This window comes from Apodemus sylvaticus, chromosome 4, assembly GCF_947179515.1.
Source record: "Apodemus sylvaticus chromosome 4, mApoSyl1.1, whole genome shotgun sequence".
In the NCBI taxonomy this organism is placed as follows: domain Eukaryota; kingdom Metazoa; phylum Chordata; class Mammalia; order Rodentia; family Muridae; genus Apodemus; species Apodemus sylvaticus.
Genome location: NC_067475.1, coordinates 159,528,926 through 159,554,485, shown reverse-complemented (window position 1 = coordinate 159,554,485; position 25,560 = coordinate 159,528,926). Strand labels below are relative to the sequence as shown.

The 25,560-nt window shown below is 35.1% G+C and overlaps 1 protein-coding gene across 1 annotated transcript in view; it reads left to right on the top strand.

The window, feature by feature from the left end:
• The window catches only part of LOC127683760 (rho GTPase-activating protein 20-like), a 43,724-nt gene that overhangs the window by 2,741 nt on the left and 15,423 nt on the right, over positions 1 to 25,560 (top strand). Inside the window, exons 3-14 of the mRNA XM_052180985.1 lie at positions 1,519 to 1,668; positions 3,865 to 3,906; positions 5,033 to 5,114; positions 12,034 to 12,097; positions 15,484 to 15,663; positions 16,327 to 16,505; positions 16,759 to 16,920; positions 18,467 to 18,576; positions 18,974 to 19,163; positions 20,514 to 20,772; positions 21,706 to 21,839; positions 23,159 to 23,317. Coding sequence (XP_052036945.1) covers positions 1,519 to 1,668; positions 3,865 to 3,906; positions 5,033 to 5,114; positions 12,034 to 12,097; positions 15,484 to 15,663; positions 16,327 to 16,505; positions 16,759 to 16,920; positions 18,467 to 18,576; positions 18,974 to 19,163; positions 20,514 to 20,772; positions 21,706 to 21,839; positions 23,159 to 23,317 — 1,711 coding nt within the window. The remainder of the gene's footprint in view (positions 1 to 1,518; positions 1,669 to 3,864; positions 3,907 to 5,032; positions 5,115 to 12,033; positions 12,098 to 15,483; positions 15,664 to 16,326; positions 16,506 to 16,758; positions 16,921 to 18,466; positions 18,577 to 18,973; positions 19,164 to 20,513; positions 20,773 to 21,705; positions 21,840 to 23,158; positions 23,318 to 25,560) is intronic.

Below are 25,560 nucleotides of genomic sequence, written 5' to 3'. Positions count from 1 at the left end.
ATATTTTGTTAAGAGCATTATTAGTATCATAGGAGATGAATGTCATTATTTCCATTTGAAAGATAGGTTATCTCTTATCAGACATTTGAATTAGAGGCTTTAGTTTTATGCATTTCTTCTGAATTTTTGTTCATATACATGCATTTATATGTACATATATTTTTTGATACATATGTATGTATTATATATATATAATTAGAAGTCCTGAAGTGGAAAGAAAATATAAGTACAAATATTTCATTTGATTTCGACATTTGTTTGTATGTTTGTGTGTGAGTGTTCATGTGTATGCTATAGTAAATATTACATAATGGTATTTTGGCTGTTACATGGTACATTAGATAGTGTGGGATATTTTTTCTGTAATATTTTGTGTAAAAAACACCACATATTTCAAATTTATATACATATATATGATTTTTAAATCAGAGTATATATTGTCTCATATTGTCTCTTGAATCTGAAAGAGGCAGAGTAATTATGTTTAGTTTTGTTCCAATGTGTTAGCTCAACAGTGTCCAATACAGACTTATGTACCCCCGTGCACACATTGAAACATACACACACACACAAACACACACACACACGCACACACACACTAACACACACACATACACATGCAAAGAGTTAATATTCAGCCTATCATAATGTAATAGAAATGTCACATATATGGAAAGGATTCTGTCCAAAGATAGAAGGGAAAGGAGAAAACAACAAAAATTAATTAGAAAATAGTATATATGTATTTGAAATTCTCAAAGGACAAACTGCATATAAAGGGAATGATGAAAGAAGGAAAGTAATTCTTCCAAGGTTGCTTCTTACAAGCACTTTTGATAAGATCAGAATGCTTGACAGGAAGACATATTTCTAATTATTTGTTTAAAATGTATGGATAAATAATCATATTTTGGATATTTGTATGATACGTCCTTTGTATGTTTACTAAAGGAGCCATTGTTGTGAGCTGATATGACTTCTTAATATACAAAGAAGGGCAAAGGAAAATGAATATTATTCAGTTAGATAATATTTTATATGATTTATTTGGGAAAGATTATTACATATAGTTAAGTAAAATATAAAATTTCAACTAATGTTTTATGGTATTTCATTATAAAAATAAAAGCAAAATGGTTACTAATGAACAAAATTTAAGGAAGAAATCTTGAAATACATATCTTTCTCAAAATGTCACAAACTCATATATATATACATATATATGTATATATATATATATATATATATATTCACACACATATTCATGAAAAATTCATTTTAAACCTTCTCCAGTCATAAAAAAATCAGGCTATGTATATTTATGAACATTGAGAAGCTCGTATCCAGTAACTTCCTTCCCCATGCTTTGTTGAATTCCATGTTCCCTGGCTTGAACTGTGCCTGAGTGATAAACCAGAGTCCTCCTCTGCTCTGGGACAGGAGGAACTCGGTATTTCCATAAGCATTACCAACTACAATGCAAATCACACTAACAGAGATTCTTGATTCTCTTTCTAGGAATAAGAAAAAATTTAAAATAAAATTTATCATTCCACTGAATAACCTGTGGGCTGTGGATAATGTGGAACTAGTCAGAAAAAATGAATTCTCTCTTTGCAAGAACCTTTTCCTGTTTTGGCCAGATGGCAATTTTTTGGCTTCCTTTCGGTAAGACCTATAGTTTGAACCTGTATTCATAGGAAGATAGCTATAAAAATTGGTGGGCAAATTAATGCTTCAAAATTCACGGGATAAACCAATTAATCAGAATATTTGCAAAATCAGAGTACAGTTTAGTCTGACTGTATACCAGATGCCAACTGCAATTTTTATCTTCAATGATGATACCAGTTTGCCTATAATTTCCACAACATACTTCTCACATGTAAGTATGTACCTTAGTTTTTTATCTGTGATGTTCATCAGAATTCCAGAGATTCTTGGGAAAGAATGGAGGTGCACTGTCTACTAAAAAGGATGTGGACAAAACAATGACTTACAAGGATGTAGCGTATTCTCCACATGATTTTCCCCATAATGTCTGGTATTATCTAGGTTTTGAAAATTCACAAATTGATTTCTCTCCAATAATACTGCATAGTATACATAAATTGGATCAACACCTCAAATATTACCCAGTTAATTTTGATAAAAATAGTATTTAATTGAACACATAAAAATAGTTACTCATAGAATACTCAAATATTAGAATGTCATCAGATAGAGGGCTGATATCCAATATATATAAAGAACTCAAGAAGTTAGACTCCAGAAAACCAAACAACCCTATTAAAAAATGGGGTACGGAGTTAAACAAAGAATTCTCACCTGAAGAATTTCAGATGGCTGAGAAACATCTTAAAAAGTGCTCAACTTCATTAGTCATTAGGGAAATGCAAATCAAAACAACCCTGAGATTTCACCTTACACCAGTCAGAATGGCTAAGATTAAAAATTCAGGAGACAGCAGGTGTTGGCGAGGATGTGGAGAAAGAGGAACACTCCTCCACTGCTGGTGGGGTTGCAAATTGGTACAACCACTCTGGAAATCAGTCTGGCGGTTCCTCCGAAAACTGGGCACCTCACTTCCAGAAGATCCTGCTGTACCACTTCTGGGCATATACCCAAAAGATTCCCTAGCATGTAATAAGGATACATGTTCTACTATGTTCATAGCAGCCCTATTTATAATTGCCAGGAGATGGAAATAACCCAGGTATCCCTCAACAGAAGAGTGGATGCAAAAAATGTGATATATATACACAATGAAGTACTATTCAGCCATTAGAAACAATGAATTCATGAAATTCTTAGGCAAATGGATGGAGCTGGAGAACATCATACTAAGTGAGGTAACCCAGACTCAAAAGATGAATCATGGTATGCACTCACTAATAAGTTGATATTAACCTAGAAAACTGGAATACCCAAAACATAATCCACACATCAAATGAGGTACAAGAAGAACGGAGGAGTGGCCCCTTGTTCTGGAAAGACTCAGTGAAGCAGTATAGAACAAAATCAGAACAGGGAAGTGGGAAGGGTTGGGTGGGAAAAGGGGGGGAGGGAAGGGGACTGATGGGACTTTCGGGGAGTGGGGGTCCAGAAAATGGGAAATCATTTGAAATGTAAATAAATATATCAATAAATTAAAAAAAATTAAAAAAAATAAAAAAAAGATAATGTTGATGACTTCAAGACACTGTGAATGTGTCAAATATCAATTAGGTTTAACACATTCAACCTAAAATTTTCAGTTATAGATGTTAGCATGTTAAAATCATATTGAATCTATCTTATATTAGAGTTTTATAAGCTGTAGTTGAATAGTGGTGGTCTTATTATTTGTACCAAGAGAGTTGACTGATGACTCACACAGATGAAGCACTAGATTCTAGGACCTCCAGTCTTGTATGCCAATTCACTCAAGGAAACAAACAGTATTTTTTTTCTAAAAGGTGTTCTCCCTGCATTAAGTGTGTTCTAAACAATGGTCATGTACCTAACCTGTGATTTAGTGTGAATAATGATCTCTTTCAATGTGACATGACGTCACACTAAGAGGACACTGCATTAACTATCCCCTTTTACATATGAAACTGAAGCTTAGCCCTGCCATAGTCACATAGCGCTTGCAACATAGTCAAGTCTTCATGTTCCCAACTAGCCTCCATACTATATTCAACCCCCTGTCATAAAAGTCGTCCACTGAAACATATCATGCACATGGTCATTCATGTGGAGACTATCATCTACACCTGCACCCTCAGGATAGCAATTGGCTTATACTAATTTCTCTGAACAATAATCTTAACAGTTTTAGTGCTGTCAAGACTCTAACCTTTTTGTCTTTTAATATTACAGTTCGATTGAAGAGAAAGATCACTGGTATTATTTTATCAGAAGGTATTTTACTTGTGATTATACTTTAATTTTGTTCTGATATGTGAATTGTAGATTGCTTCATTTCTTTTTTAAAAAAATATTTGGTAGACTATCTCCAAATATGTTGCTGATTAGATGGTCACTGAATATTACTTTAGTTTCTCTTGTCTATTCATTTAATGTGGAGGAAGTGCACTCCTTGCCTCCTCTTTATATTGGAGTAAACAGTATTCTTCAGCATTAATTTAAATTCCACTCCATAGATGCTACTCTAATTCAAACCATCTGCATTTCCTCCATTAAGATCAAGCAGACTTTTGCCTTTTCCTTGTGTATTAGTAATAGATCTTTCAATAGAGCCACAGAACTTATGGACTGTCCCTGCATATTAAGGGAATTTATTGTATTGATTTGTCCTCTAACTAAGCCAACAATGGCTATCTATGAGGGGGGATGTCAAAAAATGTAGTAGTTCTTCAGTCTCTGAGGCCAGTTTGTTTCCCTGGTCTTCTGTATGAACTGGAATCCTGAAGAAGATGTGCTGGCAGTAAGAGCAAGCAGGCAAAAAAGAGTGAGACTTCCTTCTTCCAATGTCCTTATGTAGGCCTCCAGCAGAAGATGTGGCTCAGATTAATGGTGTGTACCAGCATGCCTAGGTTGGGACCATGTTTTCTCCCAGGATGACCTTGAATTCAGATCCACCTCCCTCAGTCAGTAGAAATTAATAGTGGGTGTGTTCTACCTTGCCTAGGCCTAAGCATTTCATGGCCACTATGTCGCAAGATCTCCATGTCAAGGTCCAAGTCAAAAGCCTATATCTTCTATCCTCAAGATCTGGATCACAGGGGTGCCCAAAATTTCTGGATTGTAGTTCGTGTCAGATGTAGTCAATTTCACAACATTGCAACCAACAATTTCTGAGGACTGGCTGTGTTTCCTAAGTCAATGTGCTATTATGTGACAATATCTTTGCTTCTAAAATATTTTAAAATATTCCCTCATCCAATACTGCATATTGCCAAACTGATGGTCTTTTATTTAATTAACGCCATGAGGTTACTTATAAACTATTAACAGTGATTAGTTTAAAATAATCTACTAGTGAATTAATTTTCCTCTGTTGTTTGTTTTTATTTCATTTGAGCAGATCCATTGATGCAGCCAAGATGGATATGAAGAAACCATTCTCTCTTAAGATATTCACCGAAGACATACCAACCTGTGACACTGTATGTAAATACAAAACAAAAACTGAAATTTCAACTTCTTGACTAGCAGTGAGACAATGTGTTTTTAGAGTAATGTAAGATAGAGACATAAGAGGATGGAGGGGAGAGATAGTAAGAACTTATGCATATGAAAAGTTATATTGGTATAGCATGCTCAAATGTTTTTTATGTGTGATATGTAGAAAGCAATATGAAGCAAGATTGATACATATGTTAAAGCAAAAACAAATGTATTTTTTTCTACAATTACTAAAAATTACTTCAGGTAGTTGCAACAACATACATTTCCATGCCAAGTTTTATTATTAGAATTAAACAGCTTGTTTCATCATTTTTATTGGGATTATTACAATCTCCTTGTATCTATCTCTTGAGGCCTGCTTTGTGACCAAGAATGTGGTGAGTTTTGGAGAAAGTACCATGGGGTGCTGAGCAGAAGGAATATTCTTTTGTTTTAGGATAATATGCTGTATAGATATCTGTTTAATCCAATTGGTTCATAACTTCTGTTAGTTTCTTTTTAGTTTCTGTTGCCATGTTCAGACTATTTATGAGAGTGGGGTGTTGAAGTCTCCATCTATTAATGTGTGAGGTGCAATATGTGCTTTGAGTTTTAATAAAGTTTCTTTTATGAATGTGAGTGTCCTTGCATTTGAAGCATAGATGTTCACAAATGAGAGTTCTTCTTGGTAGATTTTTCCCTTGATGTGTATAAGAGGCCTACCTTAACTTTTTTGATAACTTTAGCTTGAAAATCAATTTTACTTGAAATTAGAATGGCTATTCCAGCTTCTTTCTTGGAATAGTTTCCTTGGAAAATTCTTTTCTTTGAGGCAGACAGATGTCTTTGTCACTGAGGTAGGTTTCCTGTATGCAGCCAACTGTTGGGTCTTTTTATGTATCCAGTCTGTTAGTCTATGTCTTTTTTATTAGAGAATTGAGTCCACTGATGTTGAGAGATATTAAATAAAAGAGATTGTTGCTTCCTGTTATTTTTGTTGTTAGAGCTGAAATTATGTTTATTTGGCTATCTTCTTTTTCGGTTATTAAAAGGTTACTTTCTTCCTTTTTCTAGGTTGTAGTTCCCCCCCTTGTATTGGATTTCTCTATTTATGATCCTTTGTAGATCTGGATTTGTGGAAAGATCTTGTGTAAATTTGTTTTTGTCGTGGAATATCTGGGTTTCTCCATCTCTCCTAACAGAGTTTTACTGGGTATAGAAGCCTGAACTGGGCAGGGCGGTGGTACTGCACACCTTTAATCCCAGCACTTGGGAGGCAGAGGCAGAAGGATTTCTGAGTTGGAGGCCAGCCTGGTCTACAGAGTGAGTTTCAGGACAGCCAGGGCTACACAGAGAAACCCTGTCTCGATAAAAACAACAACATAAAAACAAACAAACAAACAGAAGCCTGAACTGGCATTTGTGTTCTCTTAGGGTGTGTGGGACACCTTGTGAGGATGTTAGGGATTTTGTAATCTCTAGGGAGAGGTAAGGTGTAATTCTAATTGGTCTGACTTTATGGTACTTGACCTTTTCCCTTTGCTGCTTTTAGAATTAAGCAGCTTTTGACCATGAGTTCTTTTTGCTTAAATATTAACTTATGTCATGTTCAACTATTACTTATTTTAAAATATTTGTGTTCTAAACAACAATAATTGTTGTTATGTAAGTTAAAGAAAAACAAGTCTTAAACAGAGCAAACTATTGTCAAGAATTCATTTGCTCTCCACATCCACATGTCCTGTATGGTTTTTTGGCTTTACCTTTGTACTCTGCTCTTTCAGTATGTCTCTGTGCATCGTCATACCTGCTTTGGAAGGTCAGCTCCATAATCATGGCTCTTTATCCTCATATTTATTTGAATGTTCTAGGCATAGGGATATCATTTTATGTAACTTTTGTTTAAAAATCATTTCTTATTAACTTATCATTGGTGTGTGCTTGTGTGTGTTTGTGTGTTTGTGAGTATGTCTGTGTGTCTGTGTGTTCAAATGTATACAGTGCTTAGGCTACAACTCATAACTTCAAGCATAATATGTAGTACTTTTATCACTTAGTTGTACACATAGCTATTAAATCCTTGTCTATTTGGGGCTGGAGAGATTGCTCAGCATTTAAGAGCACTAACTGCTCTTCCAGAGGTCCTGAGTTCAATTCCCAGTAACCACATGGTCGATCACAACCATCTATAATGGGATCCAATGGCCCCATCGGGTGCATCTGAAGGCAGCTACAATTTAATTACATAAAAAAATAAATCTTTTAAAATTGTCTATTTTTCTCATATTTTTATTATTGTTCCATTTTCACTATTGGATTTAGTGTGGATCTGAAATTTAACTGTTGTGTAGCATGCAGATTACTGAAGACCATTCTTCCTATAAGCAGAATAGAATGTAGCTCAGGGAATCACCTTCTCTGTGACTTTTATAAATGCTAATGTGTACAAAATATATCAAGAGTTGTGAATGTAACATGTCACTGTTGAAATTGCAACAAGGTGTATATAATGATCACCACACTTTTTGATTTTAATATTTTCTAGGTTATATAAAACAGTAATTAAAGAGAAAGTGTAGTATAAAAGTAATTTCTTTTTTTTTAATTTTTTTTAATTCGGTATATTTTTTATTTACATTTCAAACGATTTCTCCTTTCCTAGCCCCCCCACTCCCAAAATGTCCCGTAAGCCTTCTAACCAGTGACGTCAATTAGGAAAATATTACCTTGTCTGGCAGAACCAGGTATGTCCTCAGGACAGAGAAGAAGGGAAGAGCAGATAGTTCTAGAGGGAACTGCTCTCTTGCCTCTGATGCTTGATCTCAGCTATGGCAAATGCTCAGTATCGTACATGAGCAATCTCGCTGATGCCTTTCAACACCATGGTGACTTAGATCCAATTCCTATAAAGTAAATATTTTTACTGAATTTTACCCAAGACTCTAGTGCTTTCATATATTACCTGCCATAATTATTAACATCCTTTTCTGTAGCTGAGAAGATTGGTAATAGGTACTTTTTAGCTTTTCTTCATATGATGATGTGTTTATTTATTTTTTGCCCTTGAAGAGTTGTTTTCAGAACATAAATACACTCTTCTAATTTAAATAAATATCCTCCACCACTTTTCATCCTCCACATTTTCTATTGATGATTTAGCAATGATCCTCCATATTTTTGACAATTCTTTGGTGGTTTTCTTTGATTTCATATTTACAGTCAGGCCTTTCTTACATACTACACTCATTATTTATACTTATGACAATCATTACACTTAAGATAAATCTGTATTTTTCCTATGGATGAATGAGGAATATATTTTTGCTATTCCAATGTAAGGATTTCTTTTCCTCCCAATTTTCCCCATTTTTCTTATCCTTAGGATTGAATTTATTTTTTTTAATTCGGTATATTTTTTATTTACATTTCAAATGATTTCCCCTTTCCTAGTCCCCCACTCCCAAAAAGTCCCATAAGCCCCCTTCTCTCCCCCTGTCTTCCCACCCACCCCTTCCCACTTCCCCGTTCTGGTTTTGCTGAATACTGCTTCATTGAGTCTTTCCAGAACAAGGGGCCACTCTTCCTTTCTTCTTGTACCTCATTTGATGTGTAGATTAAGTTTTGGGTAATCCAGGATTCTAGGTTAATATCCACTTATTAGTGAGTGCATACCATGATTCATCTTTTGAGTCCTCAAACTCTGATTATATTTTTAATTACGAAAATGCAGATGATTTTAGAATCATTAATTTGATAATTTGTTTTAAGTATACAAATCTACTGCCAAGTCAGCTGTGTGAATCCCCAGCTATCCCCAAACCTCTCCCTAAGTTGCACATGTCTTCTCCTACTCTTGATTTCAAATACAAATATATAAAATATTGACTTTTTGAGTTAATACTGTAGAGATTACAAGTAAGTCACAAGTCAGTGCCTATGCCATGGCTGGAGGAGAGCATTTTGCTACCTGCTAGATGACTTTATGTAATCTAATCTGAAATGCATACCTTGTTAGTGATAGGAACACCTCTAGTGATAAGAACACTAGATGTTTCGCATCTAGTTTACTGATATGCAATTTCAATATTTAAAGGGTTTGTATTTTTATCCTCTTAGGATGAGAAGGTATAGGTTTTTTTTTGTAAAATACACATTTTTATGTACTGTAGAACACTTATTAAAAGTCTATTTTTCCTCTAGTAGGAACGTGTGATCTATTATAAGGTTAATCTTATTTCTGAGAATTACTTACATATCCCTGGTTCACAATGAGCCAAGAAATATAACACCGTGTACAAAAAAATCCCAGTTGTCTTTTCATATTCATACATTAAGAATATTAATTTTAGAACCATTTTGTTTAAAAATAGTTTGAAATGTGTCTGTTTTATACACAACATCACCATAAGGAACAAATGCACACATCTTTGCAATAATTAGTTAGATCTTAATATGTTTGAAATGCTCTGAAAACACAATATTTTACAATAATGTCAATTAAAATACTATATGAATTATTTCTCTATCTCGTGTGGATTTAATAATACATTGGTGTTTTTAAATTTAGAAATTTTCAGATATTCAACAAAATATCAGATTTACTTGTCTTTAAATTCATTGTGCTCACTCAGTATGGATATGTATGTGTGTGGATGTTTATGTATATGTGTGTACATGTGTGTGATTATGGGCACGTGTATGTGTGTTCGTTTATGTAGTGTTTGAATGTGTCCTTCTTGAATCTATGATTTCTGAGCCATGAGCTATATTTTCCTCCAGAGGTGACTAACTCTACAATATTTTCTAATGCACACATTGGTTCCTACCTATTTACATTATAACCACAGGAAGAGAGATGGTCTTATAAGATGTTTTTGCATAATTCTTAGTCTATAGAAAACAGGATGTTAAATCAGTTAGTGCAATGTGTTCTTGTACATAAAATTCATGTAGCCTGTCATGTTGTGATAGGGTCTTGTATGAAACTTTAGCAAATTCATATGCACAGATACATACACAGACACACATTCACATACATATATATTTTTTCAGGGTAATAGGTTATTTCCAGTGGATAGAAGACAATAAATACAAACCCTATGAAAGAGATGTCTTATGAAGTGGTTTCCTTTGGTCTTGGGTCAAGGTTGTTTCTGGGTAGCGAGTGTTTCTTATTTAAGGGATTGCTTCCTAAACACTCACAGTACTTATATTCTATGGAGCGTTATATGGAGAGAGTACTCACTCATCATTTGTTTATTTTGTTTTTTAAATTTTCTTTTGTTTTTGTCTTGTGGTTTCTTTTTCTAATAGCTGCTGCTATTAATCCTTATTTACCTAATACTGTGCACATGCTGTACATGAAAGCAAGAGTGTGAAATGATGGAAGTCCAGATGGCAATGAAGCAAATGGATGTACTCTATTAAACCACCCTCCTTGCCTGTCTGCTGCCTTAAGGAAAAAAAAACAGGATGCTGAGTTCCTGCACCCATGGCTACTCAGTCTTCCTTTAGCATACAGAACCTGTTAGTTATGTTTGAATACCACGTAATCCCACAGTTAATTTTGTGATAAATATGGTAGACGGACAGTCTTCCAGAGTTATATCAAGGGAAGAAAACCAGATGTTTACTGTATATTAGAATTGCCATTTCAAACTGAAGATTACAAGTAATTACTAGATAATAACTAATTTTGTAATCATGAGCTTCAAAGTAATTTTATACCATACTTCTCTGTATTTTTCTCAGCATTTATATGTAACAGCAACAAAATTTGAAAAGGTGAATGATATAATGAAGAAGTTACTTCCAATGATACGAATGCCTGTAAGTTATTTTCAAGTTACTTGGCGTTAAAATTGAGTCTGTTTTTGAGATTCACATATGTGAAATGTGTATACATATAAACAATACAGATGAAACTTAATCATGACAAATTTACAGTTCATATTTTTCAACCTCTTTTTGGAAATAAAGGCATCTAAGATATAATAGTAGTCTACAGAGGGATTTTTGCTGTGAATTTCTTGTCTGTGTTTCCATAGAAATGAAACTCATAGCCCAATGGTATTGAATTATACTTCTACTATCACTACACAATAAAGATGCATTGTAATAAAGTGAGATTAATTGGTCATATGTCTGGCCCTGATTTAACATATGACAATCTTAAAGGCAACCAGATCTTTCTTTCCTTCTTTCCTTCCTTCCTTCTTCCCTCCCTCCTTCCTTCCTTCCTTCCTTCCTTCCTTCCTTCTGTCCTTCTTTCCTTCCTTCCCCTTTTCTTTCTATCTTTCTATCTTTCTTTCTTTTTCTTTTTTCTTTCTTTCATTCTATCTATCATTTTAGTAGAAGTATGTAATTAGCATCTGTCTACTAATTACAATTTTATTGTGCTTCCTTTGTGGTATGTGATTCACCTCCTTTCTGATTCCTTCTTTTTATCATTTTCTGTGCCTGGAGTTGTAATATTCTGTTATGCTTGTGTTGTTTTTTAAATCATTAATAAATGTGTTTGTGTACTTGTATGTTTCTTCTCTGTGCATACATATCTGTATACTTGTTCTTTCTGTTTTTAAATGTGCATCTCTGTGTAATTCTCTCTATTTCTCTCTATCTTTCCTTCTATGTGTGTGTTTCTCTGTATGTGTGTATATCGCTCTCTATCACTTCTGTGAGTTGTATAATGAGTCTCTGAGTGCCAGTCTCTGTCTCTGTCTCTATAGCTCTTCCTCTGTCTCACTTTTTCCTCTCCTTGTATATTTAGGTGGGTGGATGCTCGAGTGTCTGATTGAATGGATCTTTGTCCCACAATATAATAATTTAGAACTCTTTGGGAAAATTCCTTGGTTTTATTCATAAATCAACAATCTACCGTCTGGTTATTTGTGACACTTGGTTCTTTTTGGCTCTCAGAACAGTGAAGATTTCGAACTATGGTTCTGCCCTGGCCATGAGGAACCTCCTAGAGCACTGCACAGTAAGTACCAGGGCAATCTGTGGAAGGACTAGAGGAGAGCAGTGGTCTAACCCTAAACTCTGACTAATGAAATCTCAGGTTTTCATTTTTTACTCTTAAATATAAGTACACACTAAAACAAAACTAACAGTATTTCACTCATTAAATTCATAACTAATAACTTCATTATAGTCTTCAGGCACATGATAATATCTCATTAAGAAAGAGTCTATGGTGTGACAAAAAATGTAGCAGAAACTTCTGGGTTTTCCCCTAGAGAAACTTAATTATCCTAAAAAGATAAACAAATCAAAACTCGGGATATATTGTTTCTGAAGAAAATAACTGAAAAAAATCATTTGGTAATCATGACAGAAAATCCTACTAGCTAAAGGAATTTTTTTCATTGACTCCCAACACCTTTGTGATAGCCCATAGGCAACCATTACTCCAGATTGAGCCATCAAATTCCCTGGTCCTGCCTGCTCAGGTGTCAGGCTTAATATTGTACAAAGGTGTACAGCAGAGCAAAACAGTTACAAACAGAGACAAGTCTAAAATTAAAATGAAAACACATTCAAAGTACAGTTTAGTGTCTTTAAATAAACTGTGGTCAAGATTTTTTTCTTTGTGTCTAAGTGAAGATTTCTCAGAAGCAGCAAGAAATTAGAGCAAACATCTCATAAAGTTCTACAATGTTGCTGATGACATTGACTGTACAATGATTTTTATGTTTTGTTTTGTTTTCAATAGTCATTCCAAGTATCCATGAAATACATGGTTTCAGGATGTCCCTCACCCTCCCAAAAGCTAGCCACACTCCTAACCAAGGCCATGCCCTGGGTCCACACTCGGGAAGTTGATAACATTGCATCTGTGTAAATTATGTACTGACATTTTTTAACCCTTTGGCCTTAATAATGATTCATAGTTTGTTTTTAACTTCTTACCAGCCATCGTGCCCCCTCCAGTTTCTTCCCACAACTTGATGTATGAAGGCTTTGTTCTTTCTGGGAGTGGGCTGAGTGGAAGCATCTGTCCTGTACTCTCTCTTGAGATCATTTTAATAACAGTGAGCTCAAAAAACAAAAACAAAAACAAAAAATGTTTTGTTTATTCTAAAGTATGAAGATTGTTTTGCTAATGAAAATTGTAAATGTAACCATATCTCTGAGTCCAGAGACTCAGTGAGTCCAGAGACTGAGTGAAATATGCAGTTCATATCTCATTATGATCAGCAATTTAGCCACTAAATGAGGGATCATATTCAGATGATTGGATACTTCATGACTGAATCACCTGCTATTCCTTCTATTGCCTTTAAAATAATTCTCAGTAACTAAATTATTGTCAAATAAATAATAGTAATAAAATGATCAGAAGCATTTGGATAAGATTTAAAATTCTGAGATCATCAAGTGCACTTGCAAGGGTGATTTTTTAAAAGCTAAGAAACAGGTAAGGTTCTAATGCAGAATGTGACCTTCACACAAGTTACAGTAACAATGTCTTTTAGAGATCAGGGAACATGGTTATCCAAAATTTTCCAGGTATCATGAAAATACTCCATGGGGATATTTTGATTATTTTGGGAAAACAGAAACTGGACTACTAAATTGAAATATTTATTTCAATATTTAATTTCAGGGTTGGAATACACTAGCTAATAAGCAGCAGAAACTCAACACACATATTTGACTTTATTTTCCTTTATGCAACGGAGTATTGCTATTGAGTCTAAGAATTCAGGAACTCTCAATCTTATGGTTTCAATCAAATGAGTGCTGAAAATACAGGCATGGGACAATTTTGTCTTTTTATAAGGCTGACACAATAGCAGTTCTTGGTCAGAGAAAAGACAAATGTAGAGTGGCAGAATTTCAAATGAATGTATGGAGTGAAATGTGTCAACTTGATAGTATTATAGTTTTAGCATTTGGAAGAGCTTTGTATGTCATGGATGTTCAAGAAAGTCCAAGAACTCAATTCTCTTGGTATTTCATTAGCCTAAATTTGAATGTGTATTTCAACATACAGGCCATACACATGTATCTGTCATACCTAGATTTTTCCAGATTAACTTTGGAAGGATCTGGAGTCTTTTCATCCTAGTGTTGCTATAAATCTTGCTCGGACTGTAGCACTGACATTCTATCTGTGTCAGAAGAAAAGGCAAATCAAGACTTTAATCACATTGGTGATTCATCAGAAAGGGATGAAGCCAAGGTTGTACACTTCATAGTAAACCACATGCACAACAAAGCACATACTCTCTAAGATCTCTTTAGAGAAGAAATACCTGAAAACAAGGGAGAGCACATCAAGCACCTGGATTTAATTGTAATTTCGTGTTTGTTGTTCTGTCCCCGAGTCACTGTTGGTTGGAATACTCTAAGAATGCTGATGTGAGAAAGGTATTATTCTTACTGCTTTTCAGAAATCTTCACACACATTCAAGAAAGAAGTCATGAGACCGCAGTTTCCTTGAAAACACTGAATTGTTCATTGAATGTGTGTTGGTGCCTTCCCTAGGTGTAGCAGATAGGAAAGAATTGACTTCAACTGTTGTTGTTCATATACCTCCATGGAGAATGATGTTTTTTCTCATCCAGCTTTGAGATTGTACCCTTTGTTCTGGTGACTCTTTTTGACCCTCAGATTATAAATTTTCTCAAGTGCTGCAAAAATTGTCTGCTTCATACAACTTCAAACTGCCTCATCATTAGTCTACATTCTTCCAGGTCGATGTCCACAACTAGAGTATTAAATAGTTGTGGTGTGTTCAAAACGGCTCATGTGTTTCTTACAGCATCAGCCTGAACATTGTTAAGGTGAACAGCAATGGGAGGAAGCAATGGCAGGCCATTCCACTTCACTGTCCTCATACTGTGAAGAGAAATGGACTATATAAATGTGGTCATAATCATGAGAAAAAATATTTTACAGAGAACTAATTGATAGGCCTAATAGAATTACTTAGAGAGTGCTAGACAACAAACCATAATTTACATATATATATATATGTACAGGGAAATTTTTTAAATGATTGACAAACTAGACATGTAATAGGCATTTGTTATGCTGTAAAAAAATCTCTATATAAGACTCAAACAGACATGTCTTAATACTGTTAAAGTAGATCATAGAAAAAGTCTTCCATACAAAGTTCTCCAATGGGTATAAATAATGTGATAAGTTGAAATTTTTCTCCTTGATTTTAGAGTTCTCCTTTTATACAACCTTACCTTATCATAATATCTATGTAAGTCTCTTAATGCTTAAGATGTACATTCTACATTGTCCTGAAAAAGAATGAGACGTAAGATAGAGATATGCACGCTGAATTCTATTTGAAAGGTTGATCAAAATCATTAGTGTCAATTCACATTCTCATTTACTTCTCATAGGCTATGAGTGTCCACATAAAGTTTTAATGAATCACCTTCAAATTAACTTGGGTAGATGGAAGTCAAAAATTTCCACAGCTTTTCCCATCTTGCCTGGGTTATTTGTGAAAGACTTCAACACGGATGAGGAACGCCAATTTATCTTAAAGCCCCGAAACTCAGCTAGAATCCAGCAGCAAAGTGAGTCTTCCATCTTGCTTCAAGTACCATCTCAGTTCTCACTTCATGTTGGCATAAAACATCAGTGCTTCTTCTCATTTTCTTGCTTGGCGAGGGGCAGTGCAGAAAACAAACCAAATCAGAACAATGACCCAGTTCCAGCTTGATATCTCTATATTCTGATATCAAGACTAAGCTTGATTATAGAGACAATATTGCTTTATTTATTCAATTCTGATGAAGGGAAAATACTGCTGAAGAGAGTAATTTAAAAATGATTCTTTTAAGAGCTCAACAAAAAAATCTAAGAATGAAAAGAGCTTCACAATGACATTTGAAGACAATAGAAAACAGATTGATGTGAATAAAAGTGAGGGTGACTGAAAAACAGATATGACTTGTTAAGCACTTGCTTGTACATGGTTAAGAGAACTTGTTCAATTAGATACCATTTATGTTAGGATGCAGTGCAATTTACCATCATCTTATGAGAATCCCCATTGGTTCATGTCATAGAGAACACTAGATCATGTCTTAGAGATATCTCACAAATTAGTAACAGTACAGAGTATAGGGAAGAAGGATATACAGACACTTCAGGGATATTATGCAATAGAAATTTGGCTTTTGAAAAGAGCCATATAAATTACACTATTCTAGGTAATGATATCATCTTGTCCTTAGATGAAAAGGAAAGACCTCGTAAGACAAAAAGACCATTGATGACATCTTGCTTCCATAGGGCCTCTGTGCCCCACCGGGACCAAATGTGTACTGACCCAAAAGTTAAAAAGACAGGACAACTATTTGGCAAACAACTGAGTTGCATTTGTCCCAATGGAAAATGGCCCCAAGGAATTCTGGTAGGTCTCACATGGCTCATTTCTGGCTCTCCTAAGAAAATCTGATAAGAAATAAATCTTGCCTCATCTTTCAGAGTTAATATTAGGGTGGGGTTTGTATAAGTAAAATTGAGAGTCAATACCAGATTGCAGTCGTCCTTGTCCGTGCCAGCCTTTGCACTGTACCTGTGCACACCATTGGTCTGCTTCTCATGAGCAAACAGTGCTCTGTGCTGCACGATGAGTGTCTGATATTTCCCTTTCTTCCTCTCAGGACATACTGTACCGATTAAGAGAAAAAGGCCCCACCACACAAAGCATCTTTGCCAAATCTCCCAATGAGACATCGTGTAATACTCTAAAAGACAAATTGGATAATGGGGAAGTGGTCGATATAAAAAATTACTCGCTTCATGACGTGGCCTGGATCCTGAAGGTAGGGAAAGTCCTTGGCTCATTCACCCTCAGGATTCTTCTGAGTCTACATAAGTAGTTTCCTGCATCATGCATTCCCTTGTGTGATAGTAGCTCTCTAGAAGACAAATCTGGAACTGAAACTTTCCTGTGCTATTCATGACATAAGGAATAGGGACGCAAAATCCAGTCAGAATGAGCAATAATGAAAGGTAACTATGTACATTTCATTTGATTTTTTTCATGTGGCCATGAAAGGAGGGTGACTTCATACATGCATATCAGTGTCACCTAGTATGAATGCCTAGTCAGATACATTTGACTAACAGTGTGCTTCATTCTCTGTCACACTATCCTTTTATTCCCTCAGAGGCAGATTTCTCTTCCCCAGTATTGTGTATGTGATTCCTTCAAGTATCTCTTTGCTACATAGACCAAGTAGTATCTCAGGATCAAGAAATCTACCATACCTTCAGCACCACAAAATGACAATTTTTCTTTTAGTATTAAAATTAAAATTCAATTACCTCATTTCACTCCTTCCTTTCCCTTGTTCTGAATTTGTTTCCTGTCAATCTCCCACTTCTAGGAAAACACATGATCACTTATCATTGATTCTTATTATATAGACAATAATGACTCTGTAAATATGTTCAACCAACCTGATAAGTCCATTATCTTTGCTAGTATATTAACTATTTCTGTGAAGTTTGTCTTCATAAGATTTACTCATTGCCAGTTAGTGTTAATAACATGAATGATATTTTGATCAGAAATTGTTGTGGTAAGCATCACTGTTGGACTTTCAATTTTAAAGCCTCCCCAACATGTCTAGGAGGCCCAGTCTAAAAGCAGATTACCTGATCCTCTGTTGTACAATATTTCCAATTCTTAAATCTAATATTTGGGCCCAAGTTTCAGGAGTTTGTATGTAATATGTACGCAGGGGGCTTGGAGCCACAGGATATTTTGTTCACTGTACCTTGAATACCTGTGCTTTTATGTAATAGTCTCCATTCATTGCTGAGAGAACCTTCATTGTTTTATGGGTAAGGCCTACATCATCTTTAAAATTTAGCTTAAATATTTAGAAGAGAGTTGAGAATAATGCTTCTTTAGAGAACCTTGAAAGGACCTTCTCTAAGAGCCATGACCTTATGGGATCCCATGCTTACAGTAATAGACATGATTTTCTGCACTTCATAAATTAGATAATAACCGAATATGGTTGTCTTTGTTGTTGTTACCATAACTGTATATCTCATTTAAAAAATGGTATTTGTCCTGAGGTATTGATCTCTTAGATATGCTAGTTTGTTCAGATGTTCAGTACAGGCACTTGATCTAAGAAGAGATTTTTTGGCAATCCAAGACATTCTGAAAATCTACTCTTGGTTTTCCAATTTTGATGGACAAAACATAATGGTCCTACTTTTCAGTCAACATTCTACCTGGGGAAAGTTGAGGAGCTGTGAAGAAAGTTGGAACTAAACTAAATTTTAGAGTTGTGTGTTTTGTGTAATCTCCTTAATTTATTTTTCTGCAAAATATTTTTCTCTCTTCATAAGGAGTTTCTACGACGTATTAAAGGCAGTCTGATGACTGCCCAGTTATATGACAAGTGGCTTGCAGTTCCGCAAAAGGCCAACCACAAAGAAAAACTGACAGCAGTGCGGAGGTAATGCCTGGTGAAACGTTTGAAAAACTTCAACAAAATAAATGTGATATTTGCTTATAAACATTAGAGATTCGATATTCCAGAAAATTTCGCTAAATATCCTGACAGACTGAAAAGCATTTCAATTGCTCACAAGCATGGAAGACATTTTCAAACAGAAGTGTGACTGTGAGTCACAGTGGATCATGTTTACGATTGTCAGCTTTTTATTCCAGTTAAATTTGTATTCCCACTGCACTGAATGTATCTGGGGAAACATTCCAAGCAATAATTGAACTATACATTTTTACTTTCATTTTATTCAGGGATGTCCATACATAAGATACAATTACTTTGTCCCCTTTCTACAGAGTTTCAAATCGAGTTAACATTTTGAAATAACTGTCTCTTTCTTCAGTCTCCTAGACAATCTTCCAGCGCCAAATGCTGCTCTATTGGGCCAACTCTTTAGGATTTTACACGAAATTTCAAAAAATGCTTCTTTTAATCTAATGTCAGCTCAAAATCTCTCGGCTGAGATAGCTCCCTACATTTTATGGATGCCTACCTACCGCAATAAGGTCCTGGCAAATTATATCACTGAAAAGGTAATTAGACTTGAATTCTATGCCTAGCTTTGATAAGACATTACACTAAGGCAGGAATGCAGGATTATTCTGAGAGTCTGGTTATTCTGTTGTTGATGATGATTGTTTTGCATTTGGTTTTGTTTTATTCTGTAAAATAAGTACACCTTAGAATGGTTTTCTTCTATAGAGGAAGAATCATTGGTGTATTTTATGTAAGTAGAATATAAATGAATATTTGAGCTCAATGACTCAGTCTTCTGTCGTTTGTGATTTAGAATAACCTTAAACTAACCCAGTGTGCCAACATGCTGTGAAATGATTGAAAAAAATCACGTGTACAAGGTGCAGCAATCAAGACTGACATTCTTAGTGTCAAATGAGTGAAATTCTACTTCTTTTCAATATTTTTACCTCAACAAAGCAATATATGTTGGATTTTTTTATCAGATATGGTTTTCATGACTTTTGGTTAGTGTAATTAAATGTAACCTTGGGCTCTTGTTCCTGGTTATGATTGGTTTAGAGAAAGTATAGAGTCCACATTTACATTGGACCTGACTTCCTAAACTATAATAAAATATCAATATTTCTACAGTATTTGGATCAAATATTTATTTTGACTCTCAGTTCTTGAGTCTCTGAATCATTATTAATTGACCAGCTGACCTTGGACCTGAAAGGTTTATATTCTAAGACAGCCTAACTGCAAAATATTGTTCACATTATATAGGATCAAATATCAGAAGGAAAAATATAGGGTTCCAAAGAACCTGCCATTGGAGATCCATTATTCTCCAACTTCTTCTATATAGGCAGTATTTCATTACCTCCCAAAATAATAAACCTGAGGAGCACACTGTTACCCTATCATCTTCACTGAGCCACCAGAGACATGTGAAACTACTGCTCAGTTGGGTTTGCCTGTCTCTTGCATTTTAGTTAGCCCATGGGAACATTGAATAGGATGGTACCCTACTCAAATGACCACATCCAGATGTCTTCTTCCCTCCTTAGTTGTGCCTTTCTTTAAGCATCCTTCCAAATATGCACAGCTATGAATGTGCGAAAGTCAAGGACAGTTAATCATCTGGACAATATGTATAACATTCTGGCCATCTCAGGGAGAAAACTGGAAATCATCCTCTTATATAATATTGGACTGTCAGGATCACAGTTGAATATCTGATCTCACAATCATCTTTTAAATGTCTAACAAGAATCCAGCTCCTGTATTGTATTAAAACTAATGTTTGCTCAGAATTTTGAAGTAAATAATTTTAGCCTCCAATTTTAGACTCTTTAGTAAAATGTAATTTGTAACCATGCAAAGTGACAGAAACCCTCTTTGTTTGCCATGTTTTATTGCAGATTTCTCTCGTAACATTTTTGATATCAAATTCTCCCGAACTCTTTGGACTTGATGTTGTTGCAGTATGGTATGAAACATCGTTTTTTAGTCCAACTAGTACAAATACCTCATGTGCCCATAATTCTCCATCTATTATCAACAAAGGAAAGGAAACAGAACATGGAATCAACACCTGCCCCAGTGGGAAAACATACAGCCCAGGCCATGACGCACCAGCAATTACTCCTGTGGCTCCTCCTCTTCATGAGGGCAATATAGGTGTGTATACATATTCTACTACCATAGGTTAGAATCATTTAGCACCAAAACTGTGAATTATAACAAACAACAAGAAAGAATTTGATAAACCAAGTGAAGGGACAATTGAACTGTGTGTTATAATTTAATATTGTTAGAAATTGTCTCCAAATTTTGTACCTCTTTCCCCTGGTCCTGAATTTATGTAAGAGGTAAATATCCCAGAAGTGAGATTATATAGTTGATTTAGGATTTCTCACTTTCTTTGATATATAGAATATTAATTTAGATGTGTATAATACATAGAACAGAAATTCAATACCAAATTGTGTTTTTTCTACATTAAAGGTCTGGCTATCCTTAAACTTCCTTTGTAGACCAGGCTGACCTCAAACTCACAGAAAACCACTAGGCTCATCTTCTGAGATCTGGGTATAGAGGCATGTGCCACTATGGTTTTCTCTTATACAAGTCTGAAAATATGGCCTAATATACCCATATGGGAGGCATAGACACTGTGATCTCAGATTAGAGGTCTCAGTTCGGGGAAGGTGTAGGCCAGGACCAGTAATAGCAATGGAGTCAGGCAAGTTGTGTTCTGAAGTGCAGATACTGCTCTTAATTTATAGTCAGCCATGGTTGTTCAGTGAGAAAGTCATAGAGGTGTACTAAAAAATTGGTACAATTTCATTGCTTAACTCTATTACTTATATGCATAGCTTTCAAGGCAAATACAGAAATTTCTTTCTATTTCAGAATATGGGCCATATGCACCAAGATATCCAATGCCTTGTGAAGCAATTCCATTATTATAAATATTATAATACTGATTAGTTATTTTCTGTTTATTTGTGGTGATGCATAAGGCATACAGGCTATGAAATGTCAGGGGCATGCAAGGGCTCAGTGAGATAAATTATGACAAATCATGATTTCCCTTCTTTTTTGATTCAGAGAAAGGAGAAGGCAATGTAGATACAACCCGGCAAGCAATTTCTAAAACTGCTCCTGCTCCAATAAAAAAACAAGGATTTCGCTCTTTTCCACCAATTTCTTGCCTGGACAGGATGCTGCCATCTCCCATACTTGTGAGTTTCACTTTGGGTTTGTACAGCAGTCCTACGTCACATAATTCCTGGGAACCTTTGTTTTAAGTAAATTATTTCATCAAATGGATGAACATGTAGATAACCTTTTCCTGAGGGTAAGATCCTTTTAATAGAGATATAAATCCCACTGAAGTTTGAGCTTTCTTATTTAAAGAACAGAACAATGAAAGGTAAGAGAAAAGATAGTATTCCCATCATTTTCACAGATTTCAGAAAAGACCCAAAGCCATCAGCTTGTTGGATGAAATAGATACTTGGAAGTGCCTTCCTGATTTCCAACTATCAACATTTGCAGCTGACTTATGATTCTATAGTACTCTAGCATCTACCTTAATATCATTGCCTCTGAGTCTACTCAATCTTATGATTAAAATTATCAATATACCTTTATTTGTTATTATCAATGTATTAGATATACACATTATCTTTTCTATATATTGATCTTTTTATTCTACTAAACTCTATTAAATAGCCACCTAATAATAATAGCATATCCTATTTTAAATATTTCCTTTTGGAAATATTAATTCACTGTTCATCTATTTTAACACTGTGAGTACCTGGAATTTATTGTGCATGTGAACCATCATGTTAGATACATGAGAATTACTGCCCATTCCTTAGGTATTTTAGAGCATATTCTACTCTCAACAATGATTGTAATCATGTAATCAATTGAAACGTGAGAAAATGTGGAGTAAACCTGTGTATGGTCATCATTTGTACAGAGTGAAACCATGAAAGAACAAAAGAAATTTGCTTGGGTTCTTTGATGCGACAACATCTATAGATGTAGTTACTAGAATATAAGATCTCACAGATGAAGGAAATAAAAGTATCAGTATGATAGTGAAAAAAAAAAGAAAGCTTTCTTAGGAACACAGATATTATGATTCATAATATAGGCTATGACAGACAGAAAGTAAAATATTGATTTGCTCTCTGAAAGAAAACTATCACCATAATAACATAGCATGTCATTCTGGAGAAAGATATACAAAGAAGAAAATCAAAGGTAAGAGAGCAACATTTACCCAAATGCTTTGGTGAATAGAGGAGTGATTCAACCTTGAGGATTATCTAAATCCAAGAAACCTTGATGTTTCAAATTTCGAATCATCGATTAGGGAATAAAATACATTTGAAAGCTAAAAAGAAAAATGTAAAATGTCTTCTTCCTTCCTTTCAGTTATAGCTATGCATCCTTAATTGCCATGACTCTGCTTACCTTCAAAGACACATTTGTGCTTCAGCTGTTTGGATATGTAATAATAGAAGCTTGTCCTTATCCCACACAGGATATGCTGTCTATCATTGAGAGAAGGGGCCAAAATACTGACCAAATATTCCGATACCTACCAGGAAAATCACATTGGTCCCTGAGAGATAAAATTTACACTGGTCAAGACATTGACTGGCATGAACAATCTGTGATTACAATATCTTCCGTTTTAAAGGTAAGGAAGTATTTTATATCACCAATATTCAGCATCACTCTAGAGATGCATATGAGCTTTCTGTCCTTGAGATTACTTGATGATGAGAGGTTTTTTTTTTGAACTATGGACACATGACCTCTAGACAAGATTCATGGTAGGTAAATTCTCACAAGCTCAAAGATTCATCCTGAAGACCCAGCTGAACACCTCCTGTTGGAAGTTAACTTCCTTATATATCAAAAGGCCTATTTTTTTGGCATTACAAATGTTCTCACTGATTTTAACTCTATGACTGTACCATGTGAATTAATAGGACAAGAAATAATAGTGGTAATATTGCATGTTACAAAATATATATATCTTAAATCATACTTAACAAAAAACTATTCATCATAAATAACAATAGTCTAAATAGTCTACCATGCCCAACTTACCAGTGAGCAGCAGTAACTCTGGAGCAAATATCATTGTTTTCCTTTTACTTTTATTTTGGCCATGATCTGAGTTTTACTCTCAGTATACTGTGAAGGTTTGGCCCTAGACATCAAGAGAAAATACAATGCTTTGTGAGTAGGCATGGTTAATAACATTATGCAATGGTACCAAATGATCCCCCGAGATTGTCACACGAGATTGTCAAATGTGTCTGGCTCTCATTGCCAGAATCCTGGGACCATATCATGGGGAGGAAAGTGAAAACCAGTAACTGGAGGTGTCCATGCATATTCATAGCAATTTAAAGGTACAGGAACACCCGGGAATCTTCCATTTCGCTGATTTTCTATCCTTGGTACAACATGAGAGTTAATTGTCATTTTTCATGAATAAAGACACTTTTCTGTCCTCAATCAAGCTGCTGCTTACAAGTAATTTAAATAGTTGAGTATTTCCATGGTTTAAGGAATAGAAGTGAAACTGTATGACCTCACATGGTAAACAGGATGTTCAATTATAAAATTATCAACATTCAAGGTGAGCCTATATGCAGAGGTGTACATATATATTACATCTTTAAATTCTGTGAACTGAAAGGACACATTGACCCCATTATACAAAAAGAATGAGGTATTTCCTGGCCCTGCCATTTTTTAATTGTTGCTTCTTTTCAGGAAGAGCACTTGGGATTTTCTTTATTTATTTTGTTGTTTATTTAATATTTAGTCATTCTTTTTTCTTTTCTTAACTGTTATTATTAGGATTATTACCTATTTATTTATTTATTTATTTATTTATTTATTTATTTATTTATTTCTCCATTCATTTTAGAGTTTGAATGCTGCCTCCTACTTGGTCAAACTTCACAGTGTCTCTTCCCTTCTTCTCTAAGAAGGATAGTGTCCCTTGGTTTATCCTTGGCAGCCTGTCAGATCAACACTCTTCAGGATTGCTATATCTTCTCCTACTGAGGCCAATTGCTAAAGGGTTTCCACAGATTATCAAGAGCTTAAGAATAGGCCCTGTTCCACATGTTGGGGCACACACATTGAGACTGAGATGCACATTTGCTACATATGTGCAATATGACCTGATGCAGCTTCTTTATGCTTTTTGGTTGGTGGTCAGTCGTTGATAGCTTCCAATGGGCCATGTTAGTTGTCCGTGTTGGTCTTCCTGTTGAGTCCTTATCTCCACCAGGGCCCTGAATCCTTTTCCCAACTCTTTCATAAGTGGTCCAGAGCTCCATCCAATGTTTGCCTGTGGGTTTCTTTATCTGTTTTAATCAGCTGGTGGGTGAAGTCTTTCAGAGAGCAGTTATGATAGGCTCTTGTGTGGATCTCCCACAGAGCAGCTGGCCTTCTTTGAGGCAGACAGAGCTTCAGCCTATGAGTTGGAGTGCTTATCTCTGATTGCATGTAGTAGTGTTCACTGGAAGCCAGGAATGGCATTTAGAACACTCAGTAGGGTTATTTCACTGATATTGCAGCCAGATGATGCTGCATCTTTGATTCTAGCCTTAGCTAAGAACACATAGGCTCCTGCCTATAGTTTCTAGTTTGGAGCCAAGTTTGTGGTTGGGGACAGGCTGGGAATCTCTTAAGGAATTGGGGTCTCGAGCAGTGATTTTCACCTTCATAGTTCTATTTCATCATGCTGTGATAACCCATAACCATTACATCATTTTGCTGTTATTTCATACATAAAATTTGGTATTGTTTTCACTTATAATATATATTGCATGTTATTCCTGATATGCAGGACATGTGACACTCAAAGGATTGTGACACAGAAGTTGAGAATTACTGGAATAAACTATTTTTAAA